The 13,946-nt window shown below is 51.5% G+C and overlaps 1 protein-coding gene across 2 annotated transcripts; it reads left to right on the forward strand.

Moving 5' to 3' along the window:
• The first annotated feature begins 526 nt into the window (after positions 1 to 526).
• On the forward strand, positions 527 to 4,564 carry MCHR1 (melanin concentrating hormone receptor 1). 2 transcript variants are annotated; one of them, XM_080663093.1, is made up of 4 exons: positions 527 to 865; positions 969 to 1,147; positions 1,264 to 1,544; positions 2,735 to 4,564. In XM_080663093.1, the coding sequence occupies exons 3-4, from the start codon at positions 1,460 to 1,462 to the stop codon at positions 3,700 to 3,702; spliced, it is 1,053 nt and encodes a 350-aa protein (XP_080519219.1). In that variant the 5' UTR covers positions 527 to 865; positions 969 to 1,147; positions 1,264 to 1,459; the 3' UTR covers positions 3,703 to 4,564. The 2 variants fall into 2 exon arrangements, with proteins under 2 accessions (XP_080519219.1, XP_080519220.1); XM_080663094.1 differs by lacking the exons at positions 527 to 865; positions 969 to 1,147; positions 1,264 to 1,544 and adding an exon at positions 1,733 to 1,995.
• The last annotated feature ends 9,382 nt before the right edge of the window (positions 4,565 to 13,946 follow it).

Here is a 13,946-nt window from a genome sequence, read left to right on the forward strand (position 1 = left end):
CAGCTTGTCCTCTTCTTGTGTTGGTACACTAGTATCTTCTGTCTCCTCCCCAGTTTGCATGTAATCTCCATGAGGACCGGGCCTCAGGGACTTGATCGCTCTTTTTCTTTTTTTTTTAAATATATATTTTATTGATATTTTACAGAGAGGAAGGGAGAGGGATAGAGAGCTAGAAACATCGATGAGAGAGAAACATCGATCAGCTGCCTCCTGCACACCCCCTACTGGGGATGTGCCCGCAACCAGGGTACATGCCCTTGACCAGAATCAAACCTGGGACCCTTCAGTCCACAGGCCGACGCTCTATCCACTGAGCCAAACCGGTTTCGGCTTGATCGCTCTTTTTCATTACAGAACCTGGAGCAGTACTTGGAAAGTAGTAAGTGCTCAACAAACATTAGTTGGATGAAGCAAATAAACAATGAGACTGAAGAAGTGTGTAAGGATCAGACGATGGTTAACTTGAACCCCCAGCTCCTGAGTCTGGCAGCAGGTGTGGTGGCAGCTGTAGGCTCTGAGGGGCCCTGAGGCCGGGCCGCAGGGTGCCTCTGCAGAGCATTCACTCCGTGCTCTGCCCTCTAAGGCTGCTCCTGGTTAATGACCTCTTTGGGAGGTCGATGCTCTGAAATGTGTCTTAAGGAATCCCAGGTAGAAGCCTCAAGGACCTCCGAGCATTTAGGAAAACAAAACCTCTGTGACTCTAGTCCTTGCTGATCCTGTGCAGGTGGGAGTTTATCCCTCTGGTCTCTGAGACTCTGGCCATCGCCAGCATGGAGTGCCCAGAGCCATCTCGGAGTTCCCGTCACAGGCTCAGCAGCCAGCAACTCCTTAGCTTCGAAAGGACACCGGCAGTCTCTCCAGCAAGGTGGGTGGAATCCATGGGGCTCTAGGAAGGGGCTGAGGGTGACCTGCGGAGCAGGCATGCTGTGGTCCAAGCTTCCAGAGAACAGTCATACCGTCCCCTCCAGGTGGCCAGCCCCCCAGACCTGGGATTAGGGGACAGGCCAGGCTGTCTTCCCTCCAATGGGAGGCAGCCCATTGTCCTTTCCAGGCGCCTCACGTGAAGCAAGCAGCACTCCCCGTGAGCACAGGAGACACAGCCCCGCCAGGGGGAAGGCAGCCCTCCCTGCTGGGGTGCCCTGAGCCGGCAGGTCCCTCTGGGTTTCCCTGGGTCCCTGGCGCTGCGGGCAGTCAGGAGTGGGAGCTGCAGCCCGGGACTGAAGAGGTTAATGTTCATCTGCCTCCGAATGTTAATGTGTTTAGGTGATGTCAGTGAGACCCGGGAAGGAGGGAGTGGGAAGAGCGGTGGGGCTTAGAAGCAGCTGAGGCTGCCTGGCCGCCCAGGAAGACCCCCTTCGGGACTGCGGGCTCGCGCTCCAGGACAGGACTCCCTCCCGGGCGCTGGAGGCTGCCGCAGCCTGCGTGGGCGGACGGGCCAGCGGGCACCGGGCACCGCAGGATGGACCTGGAAGCCTTGCTGCTGACCACTGGCCCCAACGCCAGCAACACCTCGGCCGGCGGCCGGGATAACCTCACCTCCGCAGGTGAGCAGGGTCGGAGGGGAGCCTCCCTCCTCAGCGCTGGGGAGAGAAAAGGAGAAGGTATCACCTCTGAGCCCAACTGCCTGGGAAACTTTCAGTGCTTTATTGCCAGGTCTGCAGGCTGCTTTGCTCCCAGGGGAAGGGGAGAAGGGGGCGGGGCAGGCAAGGGCAGGAGGAGCTGGAGCAAAGGCACATTCAGAAGTGGCAAGGATGGTGGCCAGCGGCGGCGGCGAGGGCTGGCTGATGAGTTCCAAATATGCTCTGCAGGAACCATTCCAGGCTGGAAAAGCCAGCAAGAGAAGCTGGAGGACGGTCTGTGGGGAGGCAACTGGAGGCTCCCTGATTCACTAATCCCTTTGGCTTTTTACTCCAACTGCAGCAATGGGATCTGAACCATCCGGCTGCCCCCTGGAAAGGCTGTGGGAAGGGTAACTCACAGGGATTAACTTTCCTGGTGAGTGAAGCTGCCTGACATGTCCAGAGCTGAGATGCTTGCAATTCTAGCTTTGAGGGAGACGGGAAGGAAGGAAAAAGAGGAAAGGTTTGTGTGAAGACAGTTCTCAGACGGTGAGGCTGCAGTACCCACTTCAGCCTCTGCTCCCTGGGTGGGGGCCCAGGCTCAGAAGACCCAGGCCAAGGAAATCCCTGGTAGGGTCCCAGGAGAGGGGAGGGCTGAGGACCTCATGGGCAGAAGCCCCCACAAGACAGTCACCCACAGAGATGCCCAGGAAGCAGTCACAGCTCCAACCAGCAATTTCTAAAATGAAATGGTCAGGACTGCAAATAGGAAAAGAGCAAGTGCATACACACACACACACACACACACACACACACACACACACTTTCATGTCCTTCTGCTAAGCCAGCGGGGGCCCACAGCTGTGATTGTTGTCTCTGTGTCTTCTGAAACAATGCAGGAGGCAAAGGACTGGGTCCTTCAACTAATAGGTAGTGGGTCCAAACCTAGGAGGATTGACCAGGCAATCGGTGGAGGAGGCCAGGGTGAGCAACAGTGTGTGGAGGGAGAATGGAAGGAGAGAATTCTAGGTAAATGGTGGGCCCTGAGCTGGAATGGCAGGGAGGATGCAGAGGCATGCAAGCGTGTCACCGGAGGTTGAGCAGGCCAGAAGGACGTCAGCCCTTAGAGAGCAGAGTCCATGCCTAGTGACTGACACTTGGCCTTCTGTCCCCAGGGCCACCTCCTCGCAGAGGGAGTGTCTCTTACGTCAACATCATCATGCCCTCGGTGTTCGGCACCATCTGCCTCCTGGGCATCGTGGGGAACTCCATGGTCATCTTCGCGGTGGTGAAGAAGTCCAAGCTGCACTGGTGCAGCAACGTCCCCGACATCTTCATCATCAACCTCTCGGTGGTGGACCTCCTCTTCCTCCTGGGCATGCCCTTCATGATCCACCAGCTCATGGGCAACGGGGTCTGGCACTTTGGAGAGACCATGTGCACCCTCATCACGGCCATGGACGCCAACAGTCAGTTCACCAGCACCTACATCCTGACCGCCATGGCCATCGACCGCTACCTGGCCACTGTCCACCCCATCTCCTCCACCAAGTTCCGGAAGCCTTCTGTGGCCACCCTGGTCATCTGCCTCCTGTGGGCCCTCTCTTTCATCAGCATCACCCCTGTGTGGCTCTATGCCAGGCTCATCCCCTTCCCAGGGGGCACGGTAGGTTGTGGCATCCGCCTGCCCAACCCGGACACTGACCTCTACTGGTTCACCTTGTACCAGTTTTTCCTGGCCTTTGCCTTGCCCTTTGTGGTCATCACGGCTGCATACGTGAGGATTCTGCAGCGTATGACGTCCTCCGTGGCTCCCGCCTCTCAACGCAGCATCCGGCTGCGGACAAAGAAGGTGACCCGCACAGCCATTGCCATATGCTTGGTCTTCTTTGTATGCTGGGCACCCTACTACGTGCTACAGCTGACCCAGCTGTCCATCAGCCGCCCGACGCTCACCTTTGTCTACCTGTACAACGCGGCCATCAGCTTGGGCTACGCCAACAGCTGCCTCAATCCCTTCGTGTACATCGTGCTCTGCGAGACGTTCCGCAAGCGCCTGGTCCTGTCGGTAAAGCCTGCGGCCCAGGGGCAGCTGCGAGCCGTCAGCCACGATGAAGAGAGGACAGAAAGCAAAGGCACCTGACGCTTCCCCTGCCACCCTGGGCACCTCCAAGGCAGGACACCACAGCAGACCACGGGGAGAGATACTGATGAAGACCCAAGGCCGCTCTGGGAGAACGCAGGGAGGCTGGGTGGGGAGGGGTTGCTGCTACCAAACACCTTCCACAGGGCCCCCCGAATTGCTGGGAAGGCTCCAAGCCAGGTCGGGGGCTTCAACATCAGAGATCCCCTCGGGAGAGCAGGATGGAACCTTTGGGTTGAACAGAAGCTGAGCAAGAAGAAAATGTTGCTTTAAATGTTCCGTTGAGCCCTGCATTGGCTGGCTCCCAAATGTCTTTTTCCTGAGACAAGAGGTTTGTTTAAAGCCAGGCAGGGCCTGGGCGTGACAGCGAGGCCCCACGGCACAGCATAGCCCTGGGGAGATGGGGAAAGGGATGCAGACTCCATGCCCTTTCCATCTCTCACTGGTGGGATGGAGGGCAGCCTCTCTCCCAAGCTGGAGGGTGATGAGAAAGGAAACATGCCGTCTCTCCGTGTTCCAGCATCCTGTGTTGGTTTCCCTGTATCTTTAGGGGATGCATGTTTATTATTTGGGGGTGGGGGGCTCTGAGCCCACAGGAGTAAAAGCCCAATGTGCTAGGAGATCCAACTGAAAATGACAAGGCTAACTGGGGTGGGGTGTCTTGAAATTTAAAAAAAGGAGGTAACAAGGGGGTTTTTGCAGCTATGGGCACATTGTCATCACGGGGCGCATTCATCAGTCCCCAGCTCCAGGGCGAGTGCCCATCAGTGTCCTGCATGTGCAGGGGTCATTCGATGCCTCATGTGTTGGCACCATCTTTTTGTTGTGGCCCTTCCTCTCCCCAATAAAAATCTCTAGATGCTGCTGTATAGCTGCTTGGGCTTGGGGGCAGGGGCAGGGTGGGTGCCAGAAAAGGAAAGAGGGGTCACTTGGCTTGGGAATCTAGAACTTGGTTCAGGCTACATTTTAGGAAGCAAAAAGCAGGGGATCTGCTTGTCTATACCCACAGAGAGGATTCGGTGTCACAAATGGAATTACTGAGAATTCATTAGATTGCAATTCTACTGCCGAGCTGATCGTCAGCACCCGGCTTTCTGTCTGCTCCTTTTCCGTCAGCGCTGGTCCCTCAGGCCCCGCGTCCCCTCTGAGTCACTGGTGCAGGGCTGGCTTCTCGGGCAGCCTGAGCCAGCTTCTTGCAGCTGCTAAGACCTGGAGTGAGCCACATTGAGCAGGAAGATTGCAGGCGGGGCCGCTGGGCGGCAGCCAAGGCTGCGGCTTCTCGGCTGCTTCACCAAGAGCAGCTGGGAGCCAAGAGTCCTTCGCAAGCTGCTCAGCAGATGTTGAGGGGGTAGAGGGAGCAAATTGTGAGCCTCAGAGTCTCCAACTGGTCCAGATGCATCCTGAACGCAGGTGCACGGGCACGGCCTGTTCTTGCCATTTTCCCCCCCAGAGGTGTGGTAGGTCGCCTGTTTCACGAACTTTTGGACAGCTTCTTTGGGTCCCGGGAACTCTTTATCCTCATCATTAGCAGCAGCATTTCTCAGCTTGGTTTCCACTCCATCCAGCACCAGGGAGCAAAGAAGCTGATGGTTCCTTTTCCCTGCTCACTAACAGTGGGGTCTCTAGCTGCCAGAGGTAAACTCCAAATATAGTTTACAAGCACATTCAACAACAAAAAAAAAGATTCTTCGGGGAGCCTTGAGGCAACTCCTATCCACTGGAGGTTTTCCTGAAGTTGGTTTGTCTGTGAAATGTTTGCCTGCAGGTCTATCTCCAACCCCCACTTCCAGGGATTTGGGAGAGAAAATAGGTGAGGTGACCTGTCTCAGGAAGTGACCAAGTCAACAGTTCTGTAAGTGGACAACCACCCTGCTGATGGCCCTGCAACCCCTAGGGAGGGCAACACCCCTTCTTTCAGCTCCCAACTCCATTTGAAACCCCAAATGGCAGCAAAGTGGGTTCAGCCAGAAAAGAGTGGGTGGTTGTTAGACAGACATGAGCAGAGCAAGGGCGATTGGCCAGAAACAGAGACTCACCAGGGCAGAAAGCCCTGAGGGCCTAGCAAGGGGCAAAACTGGGAAAATAAGAACCTTGGCCCCAGGGTAACCTCTCCTCCCCTAGCACATTGCTGGTCATGTGATTTAGACCCCAGATCTTTCATACGATGGTCAGGTAGTTTAGACCCCCTGGCCTTTTCATGGCCTCAGTGCATTTCAGCTCCAGGCCCAGAAAAACAGCAAAACCAGACAAGTGACTCCTTGGCTGCTTCAGGACCAGCTACATTGACTGATGACTTCCTGCCCTGGCACCGACCAATCAGTGGAGACCATGACTCTGAAACAGCACACCTGGAGAGCTGATGAATAGTCTATTGCAGGGGTGGGCAAACTTTTTGACTCGAGGGCCACAATGGGTTCTTAAAATGGACCGGAGGGCCGGAACAAAAGCATGGATGGAGTGTTTGTGTGAACTAATATAAATTCAAAGTAAAGGAGCGGAGGGGAGAGCAAGAGAACCCTCCGCTCTTTCGGCTCCGCGGGCCGGATAGAACAGCCGAACGGGCCGGATCCAGCCCGCGGACCGTAGTTTGCCCACGGCTGTTGAGACCCTCCCCTGAGAGCTCCCCTGAGATTTCCTGCAAGAGAGAGAGATAAATATGCTCAGGACAAAGGACCCAGTGTGTGCTCTCTCTTTAAGGAGCACACCTGTGCCGTTACTTCCCCACCCCCTTTCCCCACAGGCATGTGTCTCCGACCTCTAAGGAACCCCATGAAACTTGCAACCAGGGGAGCAGTGGGCAGCAGCAGCTCATCCCAGGCCAACGCCCTGAAGTGTCTCCCAGGCCCCCCTTCCTCTGACTTCCCAGTGCGCCAGAGCAGCCCAGCCTGGGCTCTCCTGTTGCTTCTTCTGCGCCCTTCCTTGTTTCACTGTCCTGGATATATTTTTGCTGCCATTACGAACCCAGTACCTTTGTCTCAGTGCTATGTAGCCCCTCCCTTTGGATATCCCCATCTCCCATCCCCTTTTCCTTAAATAAATTCAAATTTCCTTTAATCACCATCTTTAATAGCCAACAATAGATGCCCTCGAACAACCGACTTTAACCTTTCAGCGGTGATAAAAACAGAACAGGGGGAGAGGATTGGGGGAGCGATGAAGTCAGAGAGAATAGGGGCAAGGAGACTATAATGAGACTAACAGATACCGCAGTAAACTGAACACATCAGAGGTGCCACTACGTAAGAGGCAACGCGTGCTCCCTCCACCTGCACACACCACTGAATGTCCGATGTTTACGGTGTTTTGTTACAGCAGCCCGAGCTAACTGAGACAGCTGGTAAGAGTTCTTTTGGTTGTAAATGACAGAAATCCAACTCCCACTGATTTGAGCAAGAAAGGAGAATGTATTGGCCTGTTAAGGGGAAACGTTCAGGGCTAGGTAAAGCTTTAAGTCATGCCTGGATCCAAGGGCTTGAACGCTGTCCTCAGGACAGACTCCCCCTTTCTCTCTCTTCCTCACACCCTCCCTCTCTCTCATCACTTGTCTCCGCTTCCCTTCTCAAGGAATGTCCTCCCGAGTAGTAGCATAGATGAACACCAGCAGGTGCATTGTCTTCACTGCCAGCAGCTCCATGAATTAGCCAGGACTTCTGTCCTGCCACCTTCCCCTCAACATCTGTTTGAAAACCCCCCAAAAGCCTCTATTGGTCATGTGTGAGTTACATAGTTCCCATTTCCACCCAACCTAGCCTGAGAACTAGGGAAATGAGACACTCTCATTGGCTAGTATAGGTCACATGTTCATCCTATTTGGGCCTAGGCAGCTTCTCTCTCTCTCTCTCTCTCTCTCTCTTTCTCTCTCTCTCTCTCTCTCTGGTGTAGTTTGTAAGAGAAGAGAATTTATATAATTGCAAGTAGAGAGAAGGATGACGGGCAGACAAAAACAATATCCCACCACATAAGTTTTCAATCATTAGAGAGAGTGGCGTGGAAAACAGAATGGCTAAGGAACAGGCAAGCAGGATCAAGGAAGATTTAGAGTCCAGCAAGGAAGCCAGTGATTGCTGGTAAGGACTTTGCACAGGAAAGTATCTTTAACCTTGAATCTGATGAATACCTCCCCCCCCCCCCCCCAAATGCACATTTGCTTATGCACATAAAATACTGCAAGCAAGTTTGGAGGATTTATAACTCCTCCCCAGGTGCCAGAGGAAGAATCCTGGGAATGGAGCAATCCCTGGATGTGGGATCTAGGTATCTGGCAGCAAAGTCAGATATTAGACCCAAGATGGCTGTGGCCAAGTGCATGGCACAGTGCCCCTCATCAGAACGAAAACAGCCAGAGTCTCTGTCTTCCTGCAGCTTTCAGCCCCAGTAGGGAGCCAAACATTAATCAGATAAACTCAGAAATAAATGTGAAATCACAACTGGGACTCTACAAAGGAGTGGCATGAGAGAGAATGAGCACCACAGGGGAGGAGCGAGCTGCTCAGGCAGGTCGGAGAAGCTGGGCTAAGTGACATGCCACCCACCGAGCTGCAAAGGGCAAAAAGGGAGGGGCCTTCCTGGCAGAGGAGTTATCTGTGCAGAAGCCCTGTGTCTAAGGGAATGCTGATGGATGCCCTGACGTGGGTGAACCAAGGCGATGTCTCAGCCGCACACACACTGTGTTCTCGGGTTCATCTGGGTTCTATTTTGCACTGAATAACACGAAAGAAATCTGGTTGCAATGGCAGGACTGTAACAGCAACCCAGGGGGCAGACCAGTTCATTGCCAAAGGGAAAAACTAGAGAGGGGGCTCATCCCAGCCTCTCCTGGATCTCATTGGGGGAAAAGGCTGAAATTCCAATGCCAGCTCCATTACCAACACCTGAGAAAGCTCTGTCTTGTCAGACAAACAATTCTGAGCACAAACTCCCCTGTCCTGTCACCATCCCATTGCTCAGCCCTCCCAGGTCAGCTCACCACCTCCCCGCCCTGCTGCCAAGCGTCCCACCCTGGGAGCCAGGTGAGGCTCACCTGGCTGCCAGACAACAAGAGCTTTGCTGGGGAGCTTATTTCTGGCAGGCTCTCTTCAGGAAATGGAGTGAAGAGGAAGAAGTCAGAGGTTAAGAAAATACCTTTCTGGCCCTGGCCTGGTCGCTCAATTGGTTAAAGCACTGTTTCGGGTTTGATCCCCAGTCAGGGCACATACAAGAATCAACCAATGAATGCATAAATAAGTGGAACAACAAATCCATGGTTTCTCCCCTCCCCCTTCCTCTCTCTCTAAAATCAATGTTTAAATATTATAAATAAATAAAAAAGACAATACCTTTCTGAATAAACTGGGGACAGGAACCTGAAATGCCACAGCACCTTTTAGATAAAAGGAAGTGCTCCCACAAATCATCAGTCACAGCCTTTGTCATCTCTTGACCATTCAGTGAGCCACTCCCCCTTTTTATTGATGCCCTTCAATCCCTGTCTTCCTTCCTGACCCCAGTCTAATACTTCCATTTGTCCACGTCTTTAGCATCCCAGGCTCAGTATGATGGAAACCATATTTTCATGATCTTCTTACCACTTACCACTCACACCAACTCACTCTCCAAAACTCCCCAGTTTTCTCCAGCACATTATGTCCCTTGCTCTTTTTTTAACTTCCTATATGTTTCATTATAAAGTCCTATCAAGACATATTATTTAGCAGATTCATGCCTTCCCTCTGATTTCTAGACTCAGAGTCACCTGGGTTTATTCCCCCAGCATGGCCATTTACTTGCTGTGTAACCTTGGGCAAATCACTTAACGTCTCTGAGTTTTTTAATCTGTAAAATGGAGGTAAGAATATATTCCTTGCAGGATTGTTCTGAGACTGAAGCATATATAAAGTGGCACACTGCTGTGAATGTGAGGGGGTTATGTAATAAAATCTTACAAGTTCAGGGGGCCACATGGCAGGCCTGGCAAGTTCAGTGACCTAAAGTAACCACACAGGATGGTCTGATCATAAATTCGTGACTGGACAGGTCATGGTGGTTAGTCATGTCCTAGGCCTATAGCCTCCTTAACAAAGGTCAACCTTGACCTTAAGAGAGGCCTGTGCATTGTTCTCGTGCATATAGGATAACATACCTTTGAAAGATCAGTGTCATTTTCTTTTTCAAACCCCTCCGAGGCACAACTGCTGGCACCAGAGCCCAAGACCACCGGAGCTCGAGCCCAGGAAACTCCTCACTGTTGTCTTGTTGCTTGCACACCACCTCTGTGTCTCTCCATGTTGCTTCTTATCCAATCCTAGAGATTTCTCCACTTGGTTTCCTCCGGCCCCCTTAATCTACCACCAATGAATTTCATGTGACTCTCCTTACGTATTCTCCTCTGAATCTAATGTATAAAATTTGCTGCAAAACTCCATTCTCTGGAGCATTTGCTTAATCCATTGAGATCTTGCTTCTGGGCATGTCCTCAAAATTTTGGGTCACAGTAACTCATGAAATTTTTCTGTAAGTTTGGATGTTCTTTTGTCAACATTATAGCTGCCATGAAAAACATTACTTCTCTCCTCTCTCTCTCTCTGTAGCATCCTAGTCTAAGTGCTCCTCATCACATACCTGAATTATAGCAGTAACTTCCCAAAGGGTCCCCAGTTTTCTAACCTCTTTCTCCAATCCAGTCCATCCCAAATACCACGACCAGAGAAATCTTCTTAAAATATTGTGTTCTTTTGGCCTCTCTTCTGACCCTGTAATATTCCTTTCCTATTGCCATTAGGTTAAGTCAAAGACCCATTCCAGCCCTAAAGTCTGCAATAATCCCAGATGTCTCTGTTATGTCTTTATTTATTTATTCTTTTTTTTTATGTCTTTATTGAAGACCATGAAAATGAATGTAATTGCTTGAGGAAGAATAAGAGCAGAAAAGTGCTAAGGACAGGACAGAATCTTAGGGGCCTTAGCATTTCAGGGCTGGGCAGAAGAAGAGGAACTCCTAGAGCAGTGGTCGGCAAATCGTGGGCCACGGTTTGCCGCTCTGTTGACTAATGAGTTTGCCGACCACTGGACTAGACTAAATGTTACCGTGTAGTTGGAAGCTGTGAGGATTAGGCAACTGTGGCATATTGTGTGCAAAGAGGTAAAGGGTAGTATATGACAGTGTTCGGCAAACTCATTAGTCAACAGAGCAGCAAACTGTGGCTCACGAGCCGCATGTGGCTCGCGAGCCATGGTTTGCCGACCACTGTCCTAGAGGATCAATCAGACAGGTAAGATTGGCGTCCTGGAAGCCAATGGAAAAGATAGTTTCCAAAAGGAAGTGATCAAGAGCATCAAATGCTGCAGGAAGTCAATTTCAGGACTGAAAAGGGTATAGTATAATGGGCTGAATCGTGTCCTTCAACAAGATACATCTTAGTCTTAACCCCCAACACCTGAGAACACAATAATATTTGGAAATTGGGTCTACGCAGGTGTAATTAAGTTAAGGATCTCAGGATGAGATCATCCTGTATTTAGGGCAGGTCCTAAATCCAAGAACTGGTATTCTTAGATACTTATGAAAGGACTAGAGGCCCAGTGCACAAAATTTGTGCACGGGGAGAGGGGTTGTCCCTCAGCCCAGCCTGCACCCTCTCCAATCTGGGACCCCTCGAGGGATGTCTGACTGCCCGTTTAGGCCTGATCTCGGTAGGTCAATTTGCATATTACTCTTTTATTAGATAGGGTAGGGAGATTTGAGACACAGAAACACAGAGGACAAGCCATGTGAAGACTGAGGCAGTGATTAGAGTGATGCATCCACGAGCCAAGGAATGCAGAGGAGCCACCAGAAGCTAAGAGAGAGGCATGGAATGGATTCTCTATGTGCCTCCAGAAGGAGCCTATCTTGCCCGACAATTTGATTTCAGATTTCTGGCCAACACAACTGTGAGAGAATAAATTTCTCTGAAATTAAATATATATATATAATACGTATATGTGTATATATATATATATATTTAATTTAAGAGAAATTTGTATATGTGTGTGTGTGTATATATATATATATATATATATATATATATATATATATATGTATTTTGATTTCAGAGAGAAACATCAATGATGAGAGAGAAACATTGATCAGCTGCCTCCTGCACACCCCCTACTGGGGATCGAGCCTGCAACCCCACAGCATGTGCCCTGACCAGGAATTGAACCGTGACGTCCTGGTTCACGGGTTGCTGCTCAACCACTGAGCCATGCTGGCTGAGCTCTTAAACTTTTTTCTGATAAGCTACCAAGCTTGTGGTACTTTGTTATGGCAGTCCTAGGAAACTCATACAGGGAGCGTTGGGTTTAGAAATAGAGAGGTTGTTGGTTGACCTTGGTTTCTGAAGCAGGAGGAGTGTTTTCTCAGGAAGCTTGACTATAAAGGGAGGAGAACTATGGCAGTCACTAAAGCAAGGTCTTTAATGAAAAGGGAGCTCCCACAGCGACAAGGCTGAAGGCAGAATTCACCGAATTTCAGGGCTGGAAGGATCCTTAAACACGTCTGGTCATTAAGTGCCTGGACTGGGGAACCAGTTCATGTTCTTTTCTCTTTTCACTCCCTTTGTGAGTGACCTCCCTCCCTTTCTGTCAGAGGCATCATTTGCCTGGGAGAGGGTGAGAAATGCAAAGAGAAAGAGGGCAGCTCAGCTTCTGACCTCCAAAAAAAATATCCCTGAGGGTAAAGCAAGGGACTAGCCTTGAAAGCCAGTCTTTGCCTAGAGAGAAAGGATTTTCTAAATAATTTAAACACACATTAGCATATCAAGAGCCAGGCCTGGTGGACTAGATCACCGAGTTTTGTTATGAGCCTCCAGTAGAAGGAAATCAGGATATGATGCAATGCGTGTGGCCCCATGAAGCAAGGCAGAGGCAGGGGACACAGGTCACCCCACACATGGTGTTAATCACCTCCTCCGGGCCAAAGCCAGGGGTTGAGGGAGGGGCGTGTGCAGAGGGTAGAGGGGACAGCCAAAAACACTGATGCCTTGGCCCTCTCCTACTTGGACCTGAGGAGACCCACACTGAGTCCACATGTCAGAGGGGCGGGAGGTGGGGAAATGGCTGGATAACTGGCCCTGCTCCCCACGCACGGCTGCAGGGGATCCTGAACTCCCTCTGGGATCTGGAAAGGGGTCATGGAGTGTGGGAGGGCCTGAGCCTCAAGTCAGAAAAGAGACCACTCTCTGTGGGGCCCTCATGCCCCGGGCACGGTTTCAATACTGGGTGTCAGCAGAGCACTCCAAAAAGCCCATGGGTGACCACTCAGTGGACTTGGCCATCACGGAGAGAGGCAGCAGGAAGGGGAGGAAATGTAAATGGTAAATGAGCATTTACCATTTAAACTGGAAGACGCTATAGTACCTTGAAGTGGCAAATTAGGGTTCCTTCCCACTTCCCCACAGTGGGGCAGGGGCTCCTCGGCCAGGCACAGGAAACAGAGAAGCAACATCTGTCCTTGCATTTGTCCTTGCATGTTAATCTGTATTCCTGCTGCCCATGCCACTGTCACTCAGGCAGTGCTCCAAAGGCGGGAAGCACAGAGCACCCGAGGCCACCTTTCTGAGGCCTGCCAGAGGGGGGGCTTGGGGACAGGGGTCCCTGGGGAGCCTGGAATGTGGAGACTAAATGTGTGTGACCGTGAGACAAAGAGTCTCAGGGGATGGATGGCTCCAGGGATGGTTGCGTCTGAGAGAGGATGTAGGAAAATCAAATTCAAGGGTACAGATCAATCAGTCCTGTCATATACCCTGGAGGCGAAGGGACGGAGTGCCTTCCCACAGCAGAGCGTGTGCAAGAGGAGGCGGAAAAGGCTCCCAAGCCGCTGGGCTGTTTGAGTTTAATAGAAAAGTCACGTCCTATCCTTCCCCCTCGGCTCACTTAATCCACCCGACAGCACCAGGGGCTCTTACAGAAAATAAAGAAAACCCAGAGGCATCCGTTTCCCAGGTTTCTGTTTTGAGGCTGGCGTTCAGACAAGGTCAGGATCCATGGCTAGTATGGATTTGACCCTGCACATCCCATGTTTCCCCACTGCAGCCCACGGCCTGGTGAAAGGAGGCTGGTGGGAGTCCAGGAGGAGACTGTCAGGTGAAGGGACCAGGTGACGCTGGTGGGTTAAATCCCCACAGATGTCTCTGCCGAATTAGAGGGAGATTTAAAGTTGGCTGCTATCAATCACATCCAAGAAAAGGGACCACCCCTCCTCTGTCTAGTTCACATCACCAAGTTAT

Source organism: Plecotus auritus (assembly GCF_963455305.1).
Source record: "Plecotus auritus genome assembly, chromosome: 3".
Taxonomy (NCBI): domain Eukaryota; kingdom Metazoa; phylum Chordata; class Mammalia; order Chiroptera; family Vespertilionidae; genus Plecotus; species Plecotus auritus.